General features: G+C 47.3%; 1 protein-coding gene and 1 pseudogene across 1 annotated transcript; one reads left to right on the top strand and one right to left on the bottom strand.

Annotated features, from left to right (window-relative positions):
- On the bottom strand, positions 1 to 1,025 carry LOC114514650 (annotated as a pseudogene).
- A 4,382-nt stretch (positions 1,026 to 5,407) lies between these two features.
- Positions 5,408 to 21,738, top strand: LOC114514435 (gasdermin-C). The gene is made up of 12 exons (XM_036031680.1): positions 5,408 to 5,656; positions 7,452 to 7,669; positions 8,323 to 8,506; positions 13,094 to 13,262; positions 15,700 to 15,811; positions 17,866 to 17,930; positions 18,423 to 18,516; positions 18,790 to 18,816; positions 19,568 to 19,707; positions 20,027 to 20,159; positions 20,592 to 20,665; positions 21,331 to 21,738. Exons 2-12 carry the CDS (start codon positions 7,456 to 7,458, stop codon positions 21,568 to 21,570), a joined length of 1,452 nt encoding a protein of 483 aa, XP_035887573.1. The 5' UTR covers positions 5,408 to 5,656; positions 7,452 to 7,455; the 3' UTR covers positions 21,571 to 21,738.
- The last annotated feature ends 278 nt before the right edge of the window (positions 21,739 to 22,016 follow it).

Genomic DNA, 22,016 nt, shown 5'->3' with positions numbered 1-22,016 from the left:
CCTGGCAGTAATTAAAACCTTCTGCCACTGCCATAGCTGCTGCTGCTGCTGGAACCACTATAGCCACCTTGGTTTCGTGGTTCGGCAAAGTATTGGCCTCCACCACCATAGGGGCCAGAGCTTCTACCCCCAAAGTTTCCTCCTTTCATGGGCCAAAAATTTGAAGATTGATTGTTGTAGTTGCCCAAATCATTGCAGCTTCCGCCACCACCAAAGCTGCTTCCGGCATTACCAAATCCATTATAGCCATCCCCGCTGCCACCATGTCCACCACCAGCACGGCTACCACCAAAGCCACCTCAACCGCTGAAGTTTCCTCCACGACCAAAGTTGTCATTCCAACCAAAACCACCTCCACGACCACCTCCAAAGTTTCCAGAACCACTTCGACCTCTTTGGCTGGATGACGCACTAGCCATCTCTTGCTTAGATAGGGCTTTCCTTACTTCACAGTTGTGGCCACTTACAGTATGGGATTTCTGAATGACAATTTTGTCAACAGAGTCATGGTCATCAAAGTTTACAAAAGTGAAGCCTCTCTTTTTGCCACTGCCTCGGTCAGTCATTTCAATCCCTTCAATTTTCCCATACTGTTCAAAATAATCTCTTAGGTGATGTTCTTCAGTGTCTTCTTTAACACCACCAATGAAAATCTTTTTCACAGTTAAGTGGGCACCCGGTCTTTAAGAATCTTCTCTTGAGACAGCCCTCTTTGGTTCCAGAACTCTTCCATCCACCTTGTGTGGCCTTGCGTCCATGGCTGCATCCGCCTCCTCCACAGTGGCCTATGTGACAAACCCAAAGCCTCTGGAGTGCTTGGTGTTTGCATCTCTCATCACCACACAGCCTGTGAGCATTCCCCATTGCTCAGAATGGCTCCTCAGACTCTCCTCTGTTGTTTCAAAGCTCAAACCTCCGATAAAGAGCTTCCGTAGCTGTTCCGGCTCTTTGGGAGACTCTGACTTAGCCATGACGACTGCAGAGGAGAGAACTTCAACAATGCTTACTTAGTGGCGTCCACCAGCAGAAAGGACAAGAGTGAGTGTTGACACACGTTCTCCAGTATATTGGCACGGAACACCAAGGCCTTTCCAGTACCTCCTTGGAGCTCCCCTCTCCCCGGATGCTGCGACACCATGACCTACGGGGTCTCCTTTTATGAGACTATGTCCACACCTCCTCCTTTCCTGGGCCCCTGTCCCCTGTCAAACCCTTAAATCTGATTGTTAGGAACGTTCCCAAACTTCAAACGTTTCTCTACGTGCACGTGAAATCAGCCAGGCAGCGGGCAGGATGGGGGAGTAGGCTCGTGAGGGGCCCTGCGGGAGAGCGAGCTGAAGGGCAGCAGGAGTGAAGCCAGTTTCTGTCCCTGGTGAAGCCGTTCTCCAGTGGTACAGCCCAGGAGAGCCGTGGCCTCCCCAGGCGCTGTCTGCAGCTCCCACGCCTTGTTCACGGCATGCGTGGGACTCAAGGGCGTGGTGCTGAGGGAACCAAGTCAAGGACAGATACCGTATAAACTCAAGTGGAAGATAAAGAGCCAGACTCGTGGAACAGAGTAGAACGGTGGCTGCCATGAGCCGGGGAGTGCGGGAAATGGGGAGATGTTGGCCAAAAGGGTCCAGACCTCCAGTTGTCAATGCTGGGGCACCGAGTGCCATCTAGGCGACAGTATTAACCGTGCTGTGTTGTAGACTCGAGGTGCCACGGGTGTAGATCTCCAGCGTTATCCCCACAGAATAAATGGTAATTATGTGAGGTGATGGGGGTGCTAACTAACCTGTGGTAATCAGTTTGAAACATACATGTATCAGATCCTCACACTGCACACCTTAAATTTACATGTAGATGTCATTTTCTCTGTAAAGCTGAGATAAAATATTTCTCTATAGGGAAACTATTTCCCTATTTTCTCTGTAAAATAGTAAGATACAGTTTCCAGGTTTCCCTTCAGGGAATCTGATTCAGACAATACGGAGCGAGGGCAGGGGTCCTGGGGTTACACAAACATCCCAACTGATTCTGGTGCAAGGGGTCCTCAGGCCACCAGAGAAACGCTGCCACCCCTGGCCTGGAGGAGGAAGGGGGAAGGGCGGGAGTTGCAGGGGCAGGGATGTGAGAGGCTCCAGTAGGGGTAACCCCGGCTCTGCTGACCTGGGTGGGCTTCTTCCCACCCAGGCATTCTTCACGTCACAGAGGACAGGAAGAGAGAACCTTTCCAGAAGGTGAGTTCCAGATCTCAGCAGCTACTCACCTCGATTTTGGGCCCCACTGAGCCCCAACCCCCATCTGAGGAGTAAATGGAAAGCCTGTGTGTCTCCCCAGCCCCAAACCGAGGCTGCTTCGAAGGCTCAGGAAAGCCTCAAAGCCATCACCAATGGGAGGGCAGGAAGGAAGGTTAGGGTGTGTTGAAAATTAATGGGTGAAATGATTATTGACTGGGAATTAGATTCTTAATTTTGGTAAATAGAATAATACATATAGTGATTATGAGGAAATGTTTTTAAAGGGATGTCTGCTGGAGTATTTGGGGGTAAAATGTCATGATATCTATACTTTAAAATGCTTCAATCAATGAAATATATGTGAAACAAAAAAACCACTTGAAGTCCAATAATCAATAAATAATTCCATTAAAAATGGGCAAAGAACTTGAATAGACATCCACCCCCCCAAAAAGATATACAGATGGACAACAAACACATGAAAAATATCTTCACATCCATTAGGGAAATGCAAATCCAAACCACAATAAGATACCATCTCATACATTCAGATGGTTGCTACAGAAAAATTAAAATCCAGAAAATAACAGGTGTTGGTGAGGATGTGGAGAAATTGGAACTCTTTGCACTCGGTGGTGGCGGTGGAAACATAAAATGATGCAGCAGCTATGGAAAACAGGATGACGATTCCTTAAACACAAACATAGAGTTACCATAAGATCCAGCAAGTCCACCTATGGATGTCTGTCTAAACTGATAGCAGGGTCTTAAAGAGATACCATACACCCACATTCATAGCAGCACTGTGCACAAGAACCAAAAGATGGAAGCAACCCAAATGTTTATTACCAAAAGAATGGATACACAAAATGTGGTCCATCCGTACAATGGAATTTTATTCAGCCTTAAAAAGAGGGAATTCTGACACATGCTACAATGTGGGTAAACCTTGAGGGCATGATGTTAGGTGAACACGTGTGTCACAGAAAGAAAAACCATGTATGAGACATCTCGAGGAGTCAAACTCCTAGAAACAGAAAGTAGAATGGTGGTTGCCAGGGGTGGGGAGGTGGAGGGAGAAAGGGGTTTTCAGTGGGCAGAGAGTTTCAGTTCTGCAAGATGAGCAAGTTCTGGAGATTCGTTGCAATTTGACAATGAAGGCCTCACTGAGAAGTGACTTTTGAATTAAGAATTAAACTGAAACAAGAGGGGAGCGAACTTTAGTTATTTTGGGGGGAAGATTCCAGGAAGAGGAATTAGGAAGCAGGAGTTGAGGGTGGATGGGGCAGGGTGTTGGAGCTGGAGGTGATGAACGGGGATCAGATCCTGGTCTGTGCTGCCCGCAGGGCCAACAGCTACGAAATAGCGCTGTGTCATGACTTCTTAAGTCTCTGACTCAGAATGAATCAGGACATTGCTATGTATGTGTCAGGAGGAAGGGGAGACAGAGAAGCAGGAGTGAGGCAAGGAGGGGCAGGGAGGGGCCCGAGAGAAGAGGCCTCTGTGAGAACAGAGCTACCCTAAAAAGATAACTAGTGGGGAATTTTCAAGAAAATAACGTGTGCTAGGCAATGGCCACCCTCACCTCAGCCTCCTTTGAAACCTTAAATCGGTATCACCTACTCTTGGCCTCTAGTGCAAGGGATAGAGAGCTTCCCTGTGACGTGCAAAACTAGAAGACTCCTCTGTGAGGTTTCCTAGGAGGGAAGGCATGGGTGCTGTTTGCACATTTCAGGAAGGAACATGCAGTTTCTCCTCATGCTTTTCCAAGATCGCTCTTCCCTATCAAGAGGCTGTTCTCAGCACAGGCTGCTGCACATTGGCTTTTCCAGATTTATTTCCCCATTTATATCCCTCCCCTGGGATGTTGTAGGGTACTTTGAGGTGGAGAACAAGGAGATGGGAAAGTAAAGCCATCAGCTGTTTATGATGATCTTTGTTTTAAACGAATCCTAATCAATAAGACCCTCAGGCTTCCCTGGGCCCACATACCTCAGCCTAGACAGCTGAGTTACTTTTCCTTGGCTTTTAGAATGTCCAAGAACAGGGCAGCGCTCTTGGAATGCTGGCCTGTGGCAGAGTGGTATATGTATACACACAATTTTATATTTCAAATGTACTGTTTTTACAATGCAAAGCACAGAAAGTAAATTCAGTTTGGGGAAACCATTTATCTGGTGGTAGGTAGAAAGCACAGCTGTGAGCTCAGTCCCAAATGGAGTGGTGATCTCAGGGTCCCCTGGGGAAGAAGGGCAGGTGTGGCGACTTCCATGAACACTGAAAGGAAAAAAAAAGATAAATGCATTGTGCAATACTGTCAGCTGCTATTTTCAGCATCGGTTCTGGGAAATCACAAAAGACTTGCAGGTGAGTCTCTCCCTTCTGCGCCTACAGTTTCCTCTCCAGTGGGCGTTTCCCTTAATTTCATAAGGCTACTGGAGAGATTTCAGAAGTATTTGGAAAGAGAATGGGTTTGGGGCAAGTTGTCCTGGCCTTTTAAAATGTATCCCTTTTCTTTATCATTAAAGATTGTTATCAGATGGGACTACACAGTACTTGGCCCACAGGAAGCATGAAGAACATGCTCTGTACAATTCCGATTGTACAGAGGGTTTCACCAGGGTCCTGTGTGTACCTGTCCTTTGTCCTGAAGCTTATTTCCATCTTTCTTGCTGATCTGTGGTTACATTTTACATGCAGAGCATGTGAGATGCATATGGAGACAGGATAGTAAGAAGCTAGGGAAATTCTTGGGCAAGTGGAAGGGGAAACCGAGACAAGAAAAAGTGAGACAAGAAAATTAAACAAGCTGAAATAGTCTGAGCAATGTACAGCCAGCTGGTGAAGCGCAAGACCTTACCTCCTCCGACCAAGAACACTTGAGAGCAAATGGTTTCATCCTCTTCTCCCCGACGGGAGGATGCGTAGCCTCCCTGGCTATAAACCACAGGTGTCAGGGAGTCAGTTTGGAAAGAAGCCAAGTAAGTTGTTCCAATAGTCAATCATTTGTGAATGAATGCACACATCAGACTTGTTCAGCCAGTTGGGCTGAACAAGCCTGCCTGTCAGGAACAGACATGCTTTGCTTCCAGAGATCTCTACTCTGCTGTGGGACCGCCTCACAGAGGTATAAGTTCTGCCCAATTCCAGTCCATGGACTTTGGCTGAGGACTTGAGAGGTAAGGTTGCATGATCAGCTCCAGACCTGGTCTTCTGGGGGAGATGAGAGCTCCTCAGAAGAGAGCCCCATGCTTACTTTCCAGGACACTGCACCGGAAAATTGAGTCAGGGACCTGCTGGTGGAAAAAAAACACCACAAGCAGAGTTACATTTCTCTGTTTTCTGGACTTTTTCTGACATCAGGTGGTCTGGAGATTGGGAGGAGCTCTACTCATTGGAACCTTTCTCTGTAAGACAAAGCAATTCACAAGCTGGTAAGTCCTGACTGGGAACCAGGGGATGAGGAAGAAGGGAAGATACTGAGGTCAGAGACAGACGTGTTCAGGGTAGGTTTGTGACGTGATGGAGGAGTCTGGGGTTGGTTTCACTTGGACACCTCCCCGCCCCCAAAGTAGGCACTCTTCCTGAAGTTCTCCTTAGTAAAGAAGAATCCTGGGCAACAACATGCAAGACTAAGGGCTGTATCTGTGACTGTTTTCACCCCCCCTCATCCCCTCCCAGTTGGAGACTGTCAGCTCATTCTCCGTATCTGTGTGTTTGTTTCTGATTTGTTTAATTTATTCTCTTTTGTTAAATTGCACATGTAAGTGAAAGCATATGGTATTTGTCTTTCTCTGTGTCTGCCTTATTTCCCTGATCATAATACCCTCTAGGTCCATCAGTGTTGCAAATGGCAAGATTTTATTCTTTTGTGGCTGAGTAATGTTCTATTGTATACACACATACCACATCTTTCTTATCTGCACATCTATCGATGGACATCTGTCTACCTGTCCTCAGCATCTTCAGCCATGCCAACCTGCCTCCGTGTTTGGGTGGGACAGAGGACAAGCAGGCCTCTTTGATGTGCCCTGCACAGCTCGGGGAGCCGGGTGCTCACTGGGCTCTCACTTTCCCCCATGGGAGACTTCGTGGGCCAAGGGGTTAGCACTGTGCTGCCTCGGAGGAGGGGTGAGGGGGGAAAGGACACGGCTCTGCTCCCCTCTTCAGTGCATCCCTCCGGGATGTGCTCCGAGCGGGTGCCGGGACCTCCCGCTGGACTCTGGGCTCCCTCAGAGGTGCCCTTGGCCATGGGTGGTTGTCAAAACCAGTGTTTCTGTGGAGGACTGAGGGCTGAAAAGTCCAGTTCTGCCATCTGCCTGACACTGAAAGTGTTTAAAAGCGGAATGGGAGTGCCATCCGGGTTGGGATGACCGCCTCCACCAGGCTCCTGACGCTTAGGAGAAATGAGGCAGTTCATAATGTTGTGCTGAGTCACGGTCCACTTGGCACAGCAATGCAGGCTTCTGGCTATTTATTTTTAAAGATTTTATTTATTTATTTTTAGACAGAGGAGAAGGGAGGGAGAAAAAGGGAGAGAGAAACATCAATGTGTGGTTTCCTCTCATCCACCACCTGGGACCTGGCCCACATCCACGCATATGCCCTGACTGGGAATTGAACCAGGGACCCTTTGGTTCACAAGACAGTGCTTTGTCCATTGAGCCACACCAGGCATCATGGGCTATTTATTTAACCATCTTATGTCCATCTTTGTGAAGGCTATTCTTGCTCCATTTCAGTCACAGCAAGATTATATAAAATCTTAAAAAGCATGGGCTGAAAATAAGAAATTCGCACAAACATAAAAATTAGTCCTCGGGGGGTGACTAACAATCACACAGTTTGGCTGGCTTGTTCTGGACTGTAGTGGCTTAGCAAAGTGGGTAATTTAATTTTGGAGGGAAATTTACCTCCCCTTTGTCACTTACAGTACACTAAGCAAGGGCTCGCTGGTCCTTGACCTGGCAGGGACCCCTGGCTCGGTGTCTCATCTCTGGTCACTAATGATCATCCTGCTGGACAGTTGTCCAGGGAAGACCCAGAGCCTGTTCGGGCTACATGGGGGCCCCTTGCATGCATGCTATGTCACTGTGTAGATGTGACAAAGGTCTATGAAATAGCCAAGTCACTGTGAACTCCCTCTGAATGACACATGAAGACTCATTTAATTCATCTGTGAGACTCACCTAATCTTGCTGCCTTCCTTCTATCCCTTGCTGCTCCTAGCAACATGCCCTCCATGTTTGAGAAAACTGCCAGGAAACTGGTCAAAGAGATTGGAGACAAAGATCTCAGGCCTGTCACAGGCGTCATGAATGCCAACAAAATACGTCGGTTTTCTCTAATACGGAGGAAGAAGGCTCGCTCAATGTTTTGGCAACTACCTGATGTTCCAGTTGACATCTCCCTCCTGGACATCCTCGAACCAAGTGTTGTGGTCCCAGGTATTGTCAGCCAGGGGCCTAGGAGGGGAGGAATGTGAAACAAGGGTGCAGAGGAGAGGGTGTAGCACGCCAAGTCCTGCTGAGACGCCCACACAGGGTCGGCCTCGCCTATGAGCAAGGAGCAAGGAACTGATAGTATCTGAGAACTTTCTAATTATGACCCAGGTTCATTTGATACTGAGAGCAGCCTCTTGAGTCAGGAACATGATCCCCATTGTACACAGCAGTAAATGAAAGCTTAGAGAATAATCTGCTCCAGGTTACAGAGCTGGGAACTGGTAGGACTGGGACTCAGACCCAGTCTGTCTCGGTCCAAATCCCAAACATGTTCTGTGTTGTGAGCTGCCTCCTGGGCCTGACGCTGTGCCGGGAAAGATGATGCTGTGGGTCTCCTTGCCCTGGGTGCAAGGGATGCCATCATTCCTTCCGGTTAGGACATCATCCCAGCCCCTGAGTGCATTCAAATGTTTGTCCTCAGGAGTAATTTAAACTCAACATATTCATTACTGATGAGTCAGCTTCTCAGTTGAGAGATTTAGTTGGGTAGGCGAGTTGGGGCAGGCTAGGAGTCAGTCATTCCATTTCCATTCCGTTTCCCAGCTGTTCCAGAGTGGACTGCTGGCTCACCCTCAGGCCTCCTTGTCTGTTTGCAGATGCTGCTGTGGAAGTGACAGCCCTCTTCAGTTACACTGTTGGCTGGAGTCAGCACGCGGGTGCGAGTGTGAACGCTGGGGCAGATGCGAGTGTCTCAGAGGAGACTACAGCGTGCCAAGGATCCTCCCTGGATTATAAGATTGTTAGCACCCCATATGAAACCTGGACAGACCTTCAGAAGTGGTGAGGCCACGGGAGGGGAAGGGTCTGGTCAACGGCCCCAAACGGTGCCCTCCTCCGGAGGCGTCAATAGATTTTTTCCCTGGGGCTCAGAATGAAGAAACTGGCATCCCAGGCTCTGCTGTTCTTCTTGGGTGTGCTTACATTCACTCACTTGACTAACGGGTGTCAGTTATCTGATAAGTATTTATTAACCCTGCAATTGTCTATCTTGATCCTATTTTGTGGAGAGAATAGACTAAGGACAAGACAGATAAAAAGGCCTTCCTAAAATGAAATACAATTAGGGAGGTAGGGGGACATGCAGTCAGTGAGAAAATAAGCCTTAAAATATAAGTTATCAAAGTATTAATTTAAATGAGACAAAGGCTCTGACTCTTTGTTAAATAAAGTCCATATGCCTCAGTGTCCTAGGGTGTGATTTAACTTGGTGCCAGGGGTAAAAGATCGACCTTCCATAATCTCCTAGGGCTTAATAAGGAATTTAAGAGTTTATACCTTTTATTTTTTTGTTGCATTTTTAAACTTTATTTTTTAAATACATTTTGTTGATTATAATATTACAATTGTCCCCATTTTTCCTCCTTTGCTCTCCTCCCCCGGCACTCCCTTTGCCTCCAGCAAACCCTCCTCCCCTTAGTTCATGTCCATGGGTCATACACATAAGTTCTTTGGCTTCTACTCCATTTCTTATACTGTTCTTAACCTCCCCCTGTCTATTTTGTACCTACATTTATACTTCTTATTCCCTGTACCGTTTTTCCCTCTTCCTCTCCCCATTGATAACCCTCCATGTGATCTCCATTTCCATGATTTTGTTCCTGTTCTAGTTGTTTGCTTAGTTTGTTTTATTTCTGTTTTTCTTTTCTTTGTTCAGTTGTTGATAATTGTGAGTTTGTTGTCATTTTATTGTTCATATTTTTGGTCATTTTTTCTTAGATAAGTCCCTTTAACATTTCATATAATAAGGGCTTGGTGACTATGAACTCTTTTGACTTGACCTTATCTGGGAAGCACTTTATCTGCCCTTCCATTCTAAATGATAGCTTTGCTGGATAGAGAAATCTTGGATGTAGGTCTTTGTCTTTCATGACTTCAAATATTTCTTTCCAGCCCCTTCTTGCCTGCAAGGTTTCTTTTCAGAAATCAGCTGGTAGTCTAATGGGAACTCCTTTGTAGGTAACTGTCTCCTTTTCTCTTGCTGCTTTTAAGATTCTCTCCTTATCTTTAATTTTGGGTAATGTAATTATGACTGCCTTGGCATGTGGTTTTTTAGATCCAGCTTCTTTGGGACTCTTGAGCTCCCTGGAGTTCCTGGAAGTCTATTTCCTTTGCCAGATTGGAGAAATTCTCCTTCATTATTTTTTCAAATAAGCTTTCAATTTCTTGTTCTTCCTCTTCTCCTTCTGGCACCCCTATGATTCAGATGTTGGAATGTTTAATGTTGTCCCAGAGGTTCTAAGCCTCTCCTCATTTTTTTGAATTCTTGTTTCTTCATTCTGTTCTGGTTGAATGTTTATTTCTTCCTTATATTCCAAATCACTGATTTGGATTTGATTCCTGTTTCCTTCCCTTCACTGTTGGTTCCCTGTGTATTTTTCTTTATTTTACTTTGCATAGTCTTCACTTTTCCCTCTATTTTGTGATCATACTCCAACATTTCTGTGAGCATCCTGAATCCCCAGTGTTTTGAATTTTGCATCTGGTAGGTTGACTACCTCTTCATTGCTTAGTTGTATTTTTGGATCTTTGATCTGTTCTTTCTTTTGGGCCCTATTTTTTTTGTCTCAGTGTTACTGTTACTTGTAAGGGGTGGAGTCTTATGTATTAGCCAGCTTGGGGCAAACTGCACTGTGGTGCTCTATGTGGGAGAGGGGTCAGAGAGGGAACAATGCCACTTGCTCAGCTCTCAGCAGGCTTTCAGTCACTTCTCTCCTACCCAGAAGCAAATTGGGCCCCTCTGTTGCTGATACCCAGTTGGGTGGGTTTGTGTACATTCTAGGACCTTGTGGGTCTCTCCATTGAACTCTCCTATGAGTCTGGGAGTTTCTCCCGCCGCCTCAACCCCCACTGGGTTTTACAGTCAGAAGTTTTGAGGCGTTATTTCCCCTTACTGGAACCCTGGGTTGGGCAGTCTGACTTGCTCCCCAGTTGTTCCTCCTGGTCCATCCACACACAAATGTGGAACCACACACTCTGCCAGTTTCTGCCTCACTCACCTGGTCCTGTAGCAGCTGCCTTGGCATGCATCCTCTGCCCATCTCTGCCCCTTCTGCCAGTCTAAATGAGTGTTTCTTCTTTAACTCCTTGGTTGTCAGACTTCCCTACATTTTGATTTCCTGGCAGTTGTGGTTATTTTTTTTGTTTTTAAATTTGTTGTTGCCCTTCTTTTGATTGTTCGAGGAGGCAAAATATATCTACATACCTCTCCATCTTGGCCAGAAGTTCCAACTTTATACCTCAGAAATTTCAATTTAAATCGCCTTTGTATCAATGTGAAAAATTACTGAAGTAAGCAACTAGTTGAAAGTCACAGGCTATTTAGAGAATAAAACTTACTTTGACAGGGCATGGCACAATTCATGTATTTCTGGTGTCTTGTAAGACTTTAAAAAAATTTTAATTTTTAAATATATTTTATTCATTTTTCTTTTCTTTTTAAAAAAGATAAGTATTTATTTATTATAGAGAGAGGAAGGGAGAGAGAAAGAGAGGGAGAGAAACATCAATGTGTGGTTGCCTTTTGTGCTTCCCCCTGCCAGGAACCTGACGTGACCCAGGCATGTGTCCTGGCTGGGAATCAAACCAGTGACTCTTTGGTTCACAGGCTGACACTCAATTCATTAAGCCACAACAGCCATGGCTATTTTATTCATTTTTATATTACAATTGTCTCAAATTTCTCCCTTTTGCTCCCCTTCACCTGATACCCTCAATTCTCTCCAGCAATCCCCTCCCTTAGTTCATGTCCATGGCTCATGCATATAAGTTCTTTGACTACACCGTTTCCTATACTGTTCTTAACATTCCTGTTTATTTTGTATGTTCTAATTTGTACTTCTTAGTCCCTGCACCTTGTCCCCATTCTCTCCTTTTCTGCTCCCAACTGATAGCCTTCCAAATGATCACCATACCTATGATTATGTTTTTGTTCTGCTTGTTTGCTTAGTTTGTTTTTCAATGGAGGAGGTCATGAGTTTCCAGTGTGGATTTTCCTGTTGCCCTGTGGGGGGGGGGAATTCAGATCCCTTTGGGGGCTATCCAAACCCCTTACTATGTCTCATCAGAGGTTATGAATTGCTTTCAGCAGCTAAAGAGGCCGCAATTTTAGGGACACATTTTATTGTCTAGCCCCAAGAAAAAGAAATAAGCCTGATGACAAAATCTGAAATGTGGAAAGGAAGGCAATTAGATAATTTTAATAAATGTATGTGGGATACATAATGTGTTTCATTTAGAGGTAGTTATAGATTGTGCTGGGTGCTCTAAGGTTAAAAGGATTTTGTGAGAAAAGGATTGGGCAGAAGGGAATTTATTTAGGTCTCTCTGTGGAGCAAACACTGACCTCAGACCTGAAGACTGAAAGAAGCAAAGAGCAGGAGGTAAGTGGTCCAGATGAGGGTTCGAAGCCCTGGGACAGGGCAGGACAGAACTTGGCATTTTAGAGCAGTGGGAAGTCAGTGAGGTGGGGCCTCAGCCAACCAGGATGAAGGTGACAAAAATAGGTTTGCAGGTAAGTAAATGTGTGAGATGACACAACCTCTTAGAGACACAGTAAGGAGTTTGGATACCCCCAAAAGGGGCGTGAATTCCTCCCATAGGGCAATGGGAAAATCCACACTGGAGGCTCATGACCTCCTCCACTGAGAAGCAATTTAAGGGTCTCTCGAGTTGCACTCAGCTGTCATCCAGGGGGCCTACCCTGGTAGGGCCTTAAGAAGAACCAGAGCTGAGTCTCAGAGCTGCAATGGAGATGAAATCTGTGTTCAGGACTTCAAAGCTGTCATGTCCCCTGCCCACACCTGTATCTTCAAGTCTGCCCTACCAGCCACTGACCAAGGACAGTTCATCTATAAACACCCCCATGTGCTGGTTGTGGGTAATCATCCAGAATCTTCCACACTTCATCATATTTATCAGTCTGCTCCCCCTCCCACGCTGATTGTGCTTCTGGATGATGGTGACCGTGTGTTCTCAGCTTTGACGTAGGGCTCTTGTCAACCATGTGCACCTGTCTACTTCCAGCTCCCCAGGTGAGAGGCCCTGGCACAATGGATATGTGTAATCTACCCTCTAACAAGACCCATATGATCTTGGAAAGGTAGATGCCTTTCACAAAATGTCGGATACTCTCCTTCCCACATCCTCTTAAGGAAGTGGTGGCACAATCCATCCTGTATAGCAAAGAAGATGTTTTGTGTTCCTTAGTAACTTAACCCATATGTCAATATCTTTCTTCCCAGGGAGGGAACATCTGTCAAAGTCCAAAGTCCCTGTACCCCTTCCAGGTCCTGATGATGACACTAACCCAGGGTAACCCAGGAAGGCATCTCTTCCCACTCTGACCCTCTCCTCCTCCCCCTGCCCCAGGAAAGTGATGGACCCAGAGCCATCATTTCTGAAGCAATGCCGGAGAACAGAGATGAATCTGTATGTTGTGACTGACATCGTAGAACTGCGTGAGAGTTGTGTGTTGGAGGATCACAGTGGTGTGAATGTCTCAGGAAAATTCTTGTTCAAGAGGAATCCTTTATTCAAGGTATGAGATGGGTTCACCCATTAACAAAATCAGATGTAGGTTTAATTATGTGGCGTTACATTTGCTTTGGGTAAGTGATGCATTATGGCACGCCTAAAGGGGTGTCTGCTGCACTACCCACATGTAAAGTTTTATGCTAACAGTAAACCTCCCTAAAAGCCATGACGTCCTGAGAAGGACTGGTAGAAGGGGTGAGACATAAGTACCCTTGTAGGATTTGTATAACTGACTCACTCTCAATAATCAATGGTAGTACTTTAAATTATATGAACAAGTTCATTCATCATATAGTTTGTGAGTGTTATAGTGTGCTTTTAGACATTACATATATTATGTGTAGTTGTTCTTCACTTAGAAGACTTAGAAACTCAAGGAAAAAACTGACTTGTGACACCTGTTCAGAGCCAGCACAGCTCTAAAGGTTGGCCATGGGCCATGATGTTGTTAAATAGTTTTCACATCTCTCCTGGTTTGTGGCTGCAGCCACTTTGATTTGGTCGATCAGATGAAAGATCCACAAGGAAACAGAGGACCTGCAGAGCATCATACAGACCCATTGAAGCATATTCTGTAACAGACACATAAGAACACACAGCAGAGTATCACACACATTCTACCCGAGCACACACGGAACATTCTGCAGCATCACTCACATGTGAGGCCTCCCCATCAGTCTTACCAGGCTAAGAAGACTGACGTTACACCAGGTGTCCTTTCTGGCCACAATGGAGTGAAACTAGAGATTGATAACAGGAGGAAACAGAGCATATTGACAAATATATGGGCATTAAGATATACACTCTCGAACCCCCAGTGCGTCAGAGAAGGTACCACAAGGGAGGTCAGAAAATATTCAAGACAAATAAACATGAAAACACCATACTGTACTGTCCACTTAAAAATGGGGAAGATATTATGTTTTTTGTTTGTTTGTTTGTTTTTACCACAATAGAAATCAAATAGAAGAGCTACATAATAATAAAAAAGTTTACAAAATTCAAATAAGTTTATTCTTTTTTGTATAACTAAAACCCATGTTGGTTTTATAGCAAGATGCGGAGTCTTGCTTGTGTCCTCAAATAACTTATTGTCATGTCCCTGTTGAACAAGGTGCAGATTCATAAAGCAAACAAGAAAAAAAGAAAACAACAGCAGACAAGAAGTATCTGACTTCTTTCAATATCCTCTGACTTTTAATGTTTTCTTTACTTGTGATTTTCTGCAGTTTGAATTTATAAGATTTTTTAATTCATTTTTATTTTTATTTTTATTTTTATTTTTATTTATCTTGCTTGGAATTCTCTGAACTTCCTGGATCTGTGGTTTGGTGACTGACATTAATTTGGTGAAATCCTCAGTTATTATTGCTTCAGATATTTTTTCTGTTCTGTTCTCTCTTTCTTGTCCTAACATTTTCATTACACATATGTTACAACTTTTGTAGTTATCCCACAGTTCTTGGATATTATGCTCCATTTTTTCTAGTCATTTTTCTCTTTGCTTTTTTGTTTTGAGATTTCTATCAATACATCTTCGAGTGCAGAAGTTTTTCTCTCACTTGTGTCCAGTCTACTAATGAGCCAATCAAAGACATTTTTTATTACTGTTACGGTATTTTTTATCTCTCTAGAATTTATTTTTTATTTTTTTTCCTTAGGATTCCATCTTTCTGCTTACCTACTCATCTGTACTTGCATTTTGTCTATATTTTCCATGGGACCTTTTAGCAAATTAATGACAGAGGTTTAAAATTCCCTGTCTAATAATTCCAAGATCAATACTATAAATGAGTCTGATTCTCAGCCTGCTCTGTCTCTTCAAACAGTTGTTTGTTACCTTTGAATATGCCTTGTAATTTTCTCGTTGAATGTTGGATATGATACACATGATGAAAGGAACTCTGGTTAATCAGCCTTTACTGATATTGTGATATGTGAGGAGGGAAAATTCTGTAGTCCCATCAATAGGTCCTAGGTTTATTTTTAGTGAGCCTGAGCCCTGGGCTGTGGACTCACAAGAACTTTTCAGTGGTCTCTCCTGCTTAGACATGATGGGACCGCTAGAGTGAGCAGGAGCTGGGTATCTCCCTTGCCCTGCATGGAAGCCCACGAGAGGCTGGAGGTGGTGTTTCCCTTTTATCAGTTGCTTCAGCTCTTATAAAGAGTAGGAAAACAAAACCCTCATCATGAAACAGAGGAAGTGACTAGCTATACTGAATCAGAAATCAATCAATTCATTTCAGTATCAACATGAAATTGAGGGATCTCAAGGTAAGTATGGAATGAAGCAAGGAAGAAAGAGCAGACACTGGAAATCAGGAGTAGGGAGGGTGAGAACAGGGGCTGCTCATTCCTTTCTCATGAGCTTTCTCGATGTATTGACTTTTGAGACCAAACACATGTTTGACGGTGTTATTATGCCTGGTTTCTGTCCCCAGGTTGAAGGAGGGGGCGGGGCTCTGAAAGTGAGCAAGAAGACGCATACTGTGCCAGAGGGCTCGGTGTTGGCCTATAAGAGGAAGCAGCTGGTGTTCCTGGGGAACAGCTGGGGTAAGCAGGGGCTGAGGGAGGCAGGAGGGGAGCGGGAGTCTGCTTCTCCTGGGGAGAGAAACGAGGAGGGACAAACCATCGTCAGGCAACTGTGGCTTCCCTGCCTGTTCAGAGAGAGCAGCAGCATCCCTCAGCTGTCCAGGGCACACACATTGTCACCACGCACAGCACCTGCAAGCAGAGACCCACTGAAATGTTGCTCTGGGCATGTAGAGAGACAGTATCCTACGTGGGAGGGTGTAATCGGGTGCCCAGCACCAGGGTGTGTTTGGCACTGGGCAGAGCGTGATTCTAACCACCTCCACTGAAGGTCCCACCACTCTCAGCAGCTCACCTGGGGGAGCCACAGAGCCCTCCCAGGTTACCTCTGCCCTCACAGGGAAGCCCATAGATAGTGGCCCAATCAGGAACAAATCTGTGGATGTAGTGCCCTGACCGCATAATGAAGAGTTGTATCGACATTTCTCCCTCCTCAGGAGCCTCAAAATGCACAGTTCCCCAACACACACACTTGGGGTTCTGACTCCATGCAGGAGAACAACTTTCATGAAGAAGTACCTACAAACCAGAGGGGAGTTAGGGTGCTATAACCACAACCAGCTCAGGGTCCTTGGCCCCTCCCCGCCCTAATGCTGAGTCCCAGGTAGAGGTCAGCCTGATACAGCTGGGGTCCAGCTCCTCGGAGGTCAAGGGGTGCCCTCACCACACATAACAAACATGTTCCATCTCTCTCTCTCTCTCTCTCACACACACACACACACACACACACAGTTCCCTGTAGAAGCCTCAGTATAACATTTGGCTAAGGGAGGGTCCTGCTGGCACTAACCTCCTACCAGTGGTCACAGACAGAATGAGGGAAAACTCTCCAATCTTTGGGGTCAGTGGCTCAACTCCGTCTTCAAATCCATGCTGTGTGAGTGCTGACAAGTGTGAAGTAAATGGGGTGGGACCCGAAGGCTGACCTCACAGCGGTGCCTGCAAGCCATGTCCTGCCCACTAGGGGGCGCGTGGCACTTGCCTGTTTCTACAATTACCACTTAAGGGCTCAGTGCAGTAACCCTTGCACTTCCGTGAAGTAATTTCATCCTCATAACAAATCAGAGAGGAAAATAATGTGCAGCACTGTCCAATAATTTGCCATGGCGCTTGCTGTGTAGCTTTGGAGGAAATCACAATTCCTCTGTCTCCCATCTATCCTGTGAATGAAAGTGAGACCTTCTCTCCAGGGCTGGTAGAGATCAGTGTCTGAGGAAGTGGCGACCCAAATGTGTCTTCCCTCTCTCCATTCACCTGGACCTTCCCATGACCTGGCAGCAAGATGGGTCCCTGCCATCTCAGAAGCCTCCTCACCCAAGTGTGTCCTCACAGCCAACTTGCCTACAGAATCTTCCACACTCTGCCCCCTCCCTCCCTGGGGTCCACCCCTCCACCCGCTGCAGCCTGCCCTCCGGCGAACTCACTCCATGTTGTTACCAGGGAGCACACACTCCATCATCCCCTCCTTGGAGCTCCTCTCTCCCTGGATGCCGCCCCACCGTGATCTATGGGGTCTCCTTTAGCGTGACTGTTTCTGCTCCTTCCTTCATGGGCTCCTGCTCCCTGTCAGGCACATCAACCTGATTGTTGGGCAGGTTTCAGAACTTTGAATGTTTCTCTGTGACATCGGCCAGGTAGCGGGCCTGACTGGGGAGTAGACTTGTGAGGGGGGCCCTTCGGGAGAGTGAGATGAAGGGCAGCAGGAAGGAAGTCAGTTTCTGTTCCCGGTGGAATGGGAGACCAGAGCTGACACCCACCACCCAGGTGCTTATTGATAAGGCAGGTTGTAGCTTCCCCTTTAGAGGGACGGATTCTGAAGATAACAGAGTGAGGGCAGGGACCCTGAGTTTCCATAAGCATCCCAGGTGATTCTGATGCAAGGGGTCCCCAGGTCACACTGAAAAAAGCTGCCACCCCTGGCCTGGAGTTGGAAGTGTGGGGGCTGCAGGGGTGTGGATGTGAGAGACTCCAGCAGGGAAACCCCGCCTCTGCTGACCTGGCTTCTTCCCACCCAGACATTCTTCACTCTGCAGAAGATGAAGAGAAGACCTTTCCAGGTGCGTTGTTTGGCAGGTTCTCTGCTTAGGCCTCAGGCCCTGCTGAGCCCGTGACCCCCTGACCCCCTTTGGACCCTATAAAAACCCTGCTGGGGGCTCAGCCCCAACACGCCCACAGGCAAACCTTCCCCAGCCAGGCTCTTCTACCATGTCCTCCCACACCTGCTGTCACTTAGACACAGGAATCTGGTGACAGGAACGGCCGCCTATATCCTCTGAGGACCTGGGTTGAGTGTTTGTGAGTGAGTATATGTGTTGGGGGAAATGGAGACCCAGCTGTTGTGAGTGATCACTTATTTTTCTCTTTCTAGAAATATACTTTCAATCCAAGTTGTATGGAAAAAGCATGACTTTAGTACAAGGAAAGTATAATGTGGTCCCCCCACGAGGCCCCATTTTGCCCAACTGAAACTCCACACGATTGCCCTTGCCTTCCTCACCTGGGCAATCTGGCTCAGGCTCTCCCAGGAAAGGGCAGGGAGGATGGGAAAAGGAGGCTGGGGAGTAGGTGGTAGAAGGAGAGAAAGGGAGAGTCGGCAGAAAGTAACTCTTGGGTGGGGAATTTAATTTCTCTTCTAGGCAGCAGAGTATGTTTCATCGAACCAATACGTGAGTGTGTGTTTGCTGGGGTTGGGGAGGGTCCTATTTGTACTCCTCTGGGGAGCAGGACCATGAGTCCCTGCCTTTTCCACCATGGCCCTGGAGCCTGGCCGTGTTTCTGTGGGGTGGGAAGGGCCAGGGAGGGTGGGGAGGCTGAGGGATGGGGCAGGGAGAGTTTAAGCAAGAGGGAGGGGGCAGTGGAGGAAAGATCCCGCAGAAGTGTCTCTAGAGCACATTTGGGGGGTGAGGAAGGGAGATGACCACTTGCCTTTCTCTTTCTAGAAAGAATACAGGAGCCTCCCTTGACTGGTGAGTGTTTACTAAGAGGGAATACAAGGCCTGCTGGGCAGGAAACTGCAAAGCTCAGAACCCAAATCGGAGGTGCCCCTGCAACTCAGAAAACTGAACTTTACTTCTATATTTACACTTTGGTCAGCCCTGTTAATTAACTCCTTCCTTCCTTCCTTCCTTCCTTCCTTCCTTCCTTCCTTCCTTCCTTCCTTCCTTCCTTCTTTGTTCTTACAGGAAACTTTTATGGAGGACTTCTTGGGTGTTGTTATTCTGAGCCCTGGGGCTTGGGCAGTGAACCAAACAGGAATCCTGCCTCCCTGACGCTTTCACTCCAGTGATTTCTCACTCCAAAAGTGCACCTGGAGGCAGCCTCAGGTGTCGTAGCAGAGGCAGAAAACCCCCGACATCCACCCCTTGGTTAATTCTTTATAGACCTAGAGGTACAGCACAATTGCATGCAGTACCAAGCACTTTATATCCATAAATTCACACTGCTAGGTATTTCAGAGCCTGCTCAGTTTCTTCTTCTTCCCATGACCCCTTTCCAGAACCCTCTTCTCCCCTCCCTGCATTTACCCCCCCACCTCATTTCAGCTGAGATTTTCCATCCCTCTGGCCTCTTATGGCAGCTCCATCACGGAGCACACATGCCACCCTCAGAGATGCTTGGGGCCAGCCGCTTAAAGGGGAGAAGAATTTTGCTTATGGTGATGGGAAAGGACTGTTCTCATCTAAGAGTTGTCTTTGTTTTCTTGTTGTCCGAGGACAGATTTCAAGCACCTACAACAGGAGGTTTCCCGGGAAGTAAGCATAGTAGGCCAGCTCTCAAAGGACTTCAAGGACGTTGTGTTCTCCAACATTCTGGACATGCTGGGGGACCGAGAGCCCCTCCAGGACCTCTTGGACACGGTGAGGGGTCCCACTGCTACCGAGGCTGATTAGACTTGTAAATGGGGGACGTTTCAGAGATCCGACTGCTGAGATACATGGGGAAACAAGAATGGGAGTCATCTCAGGGGGCTGAGGGGATGTCTGAGACTGGGGACCACGGCTCTGTCCCCAGTGAGCAGGGCCAGGGAGTGCAGCCCACACTGAGTGACAGTGCTCAGTGTTCAGGGGCTCTATGGAGCCATTACCCTGCTCCTTGGTTACTCACTTATAAACACAGCATTTGCAGGCAAAATTACATGGTATTGTCATCCTCATTAATAATCCCTGTCTCCTATAGCTTGCACAGGAACCCTTGCAGGGTCATTTGGATGGCCCTGGTGGCACCATCCTAAATGAACTGCAAAAGGACCCCAGCTATGCATGGAATGGCTCACAGCACCTCATCCTTTACCTGCTTGAAGCCATCATGGGTAAGAGTGATTTGGAAGGACATTGTGGGGGGTCACAAGGTTGGTCTCCCAGAGACCCCAGAAGGGCTGCCATTTCTTCAAAACCCTTGAAATGTTATGATTTTTCACCCTCACCTCACACTTCTGTCCAAGGTCAGCAGGGCCTAGTGTGGGAAACTTGCCACATGACACAGAAAGAGCTAGAAAGAGCAGCCCAGGTTCATCCCGTGTACCACTGAGGGTGGATGATCCCAGGCTGCAGCCACAGAATCCCCCGCTCTGGACCATGTCAGGGAGCATCCTGGAGACCATCCCAAGAGCCAAAGGAGGCCTTCCCAGGGCAGGGAACTTGACCTCCAAGTCTAAGGAGTCTTATTCCTCTGCCTTAGAGTTCGCCTCACTAGGGGGAAAGGAATATCTGACTGTCTTTCCCCAAATGTCCCCTGTCCGCAGCGCTGAGTGACATGCAACACTGTCTGCTGGCCCCATCCATGGAGAAGAAGATCCTCTCCCAGCAGCGGGATCTGGTGAGAAATCCCCAGGGGCCAGCGTCCTGGGAGGAGGGTGAGGGAACTGGAGATGAGAATGATTCTGAGGAGAGAGAGATAAATCAGGTTTCTGCTCGGAAGGAGATGAAGTCCCAGTGTGGCCACCAGGAAACCTGGGCTGCATCTCCCTCTGGGAGCAGGCCCTGTGGTCAGGAGTCTGCCTGGGGAAGGTCTCTGTTTCCATGACAACCCCTGCAGAGCCCCCACCAGTTCTCAAAGAGCCATATAGGATACAGGGCTGGGGAGCTCAGGGTGTCTGGGTTACACCCCTGCTTTATGCACATGGTTACCATTTGCACATTGTGTGCTCTCTGTCTCCACGTATGGACATAGAGGTAGATATGCATGCATGACACATGCATACCCATACACACATGGCACACAGAAGCACCCACATATGCTATCCCAAACACCACCATTCTGCAGCGTAGATGTTAGTGTCACTCTCTAGCAGCTGAGGACCCAGGGCTCAAGGAGTTCCAATAACATGTCCTTGGTCACACCGATCACAAGACAGGGCCAGGACGTGACTCCAGAGCTCCTGCCCTTGTAGTTGTCCTGCATGACCCCTGGCTCCTGGGACTGAAGGTTCCCCCTTCCTGACCTCAAGGCTGACCTGTAACAGCTGATCCTGTTTCTTTAAGGTGAGGAGCATCCTGGAGCCCAACTTCAAATACCCTTGGAGCATTCCCTTCACCCTCAAACCCGAGTTCCTCGCCCCCCTGCAGGGGGACGATTTGGCCATAACCTATGACCTGCTGGAAGAGTGTGGCCTGAAGATGGAGCTGCATAGCCCCAGGTCAACCTGGGACCTGGGAGCCAAGAAGCCCCTGTCTGCCCTGTATGGGGCCCTGTGTGTGCTGCAGCAGCTGGCCGAGGCCTGAGCCCCCTGGTGGGCAGGACGGGCGCCAGTCCCCTGGGTCAGCCCACAGAACCTGCCATTGGCCCTGGTGCTGTCTTCTGCTGCAAACGCCGCCAGGCCGTTCTGTGCATGTGTGGTTGTGTGGGGAGTTTCAGGCTCCACACATAAATGCTGTCCAGCTTGGTCTCTGTCTGTTTGACTCCTTTCACTGAGCATGGGTTTCCCCTGTGAAGGCCATCTGACCAAGGCAGAGGCCCCAGTGGACCCAAGGTTGCCCTGCAGCTGGAGAACCTGTTTTTGTTTTGTTTTGTTCTGTTTTGTTTTAAAGATTTATTTATTTTTAGAGAGTGGGGATGTGAGGGAGAGAAAGAGGGAGATAAACATCAATGTGATACATGTACCCAACACAGGAGCACCCAAATATAGAAGAAAAATCTCAGAGGACTTCAAGAAAGATATAGACAGCAA

This window comes from Phyllostomus discolor, chromosome 7 (assembly GCF_004126475.2).
Source record: "Phyllostomus discolor isolate MPI-MPIP mPhyDis1 chromosome 7, mPhyDis1.pri.v3, whole genome shotgun sequence".
NCBI lineage: Eukaryota > Metazoa > Chordata > Mammalia > Chiroptera > Phyllostomidae > Phyllostomus > Phyllostomus discolor.
Note: the sequence above shows the minus strand (reverse complement) of the source record. Positions and strands in the feature narration are given on the sequence as shown.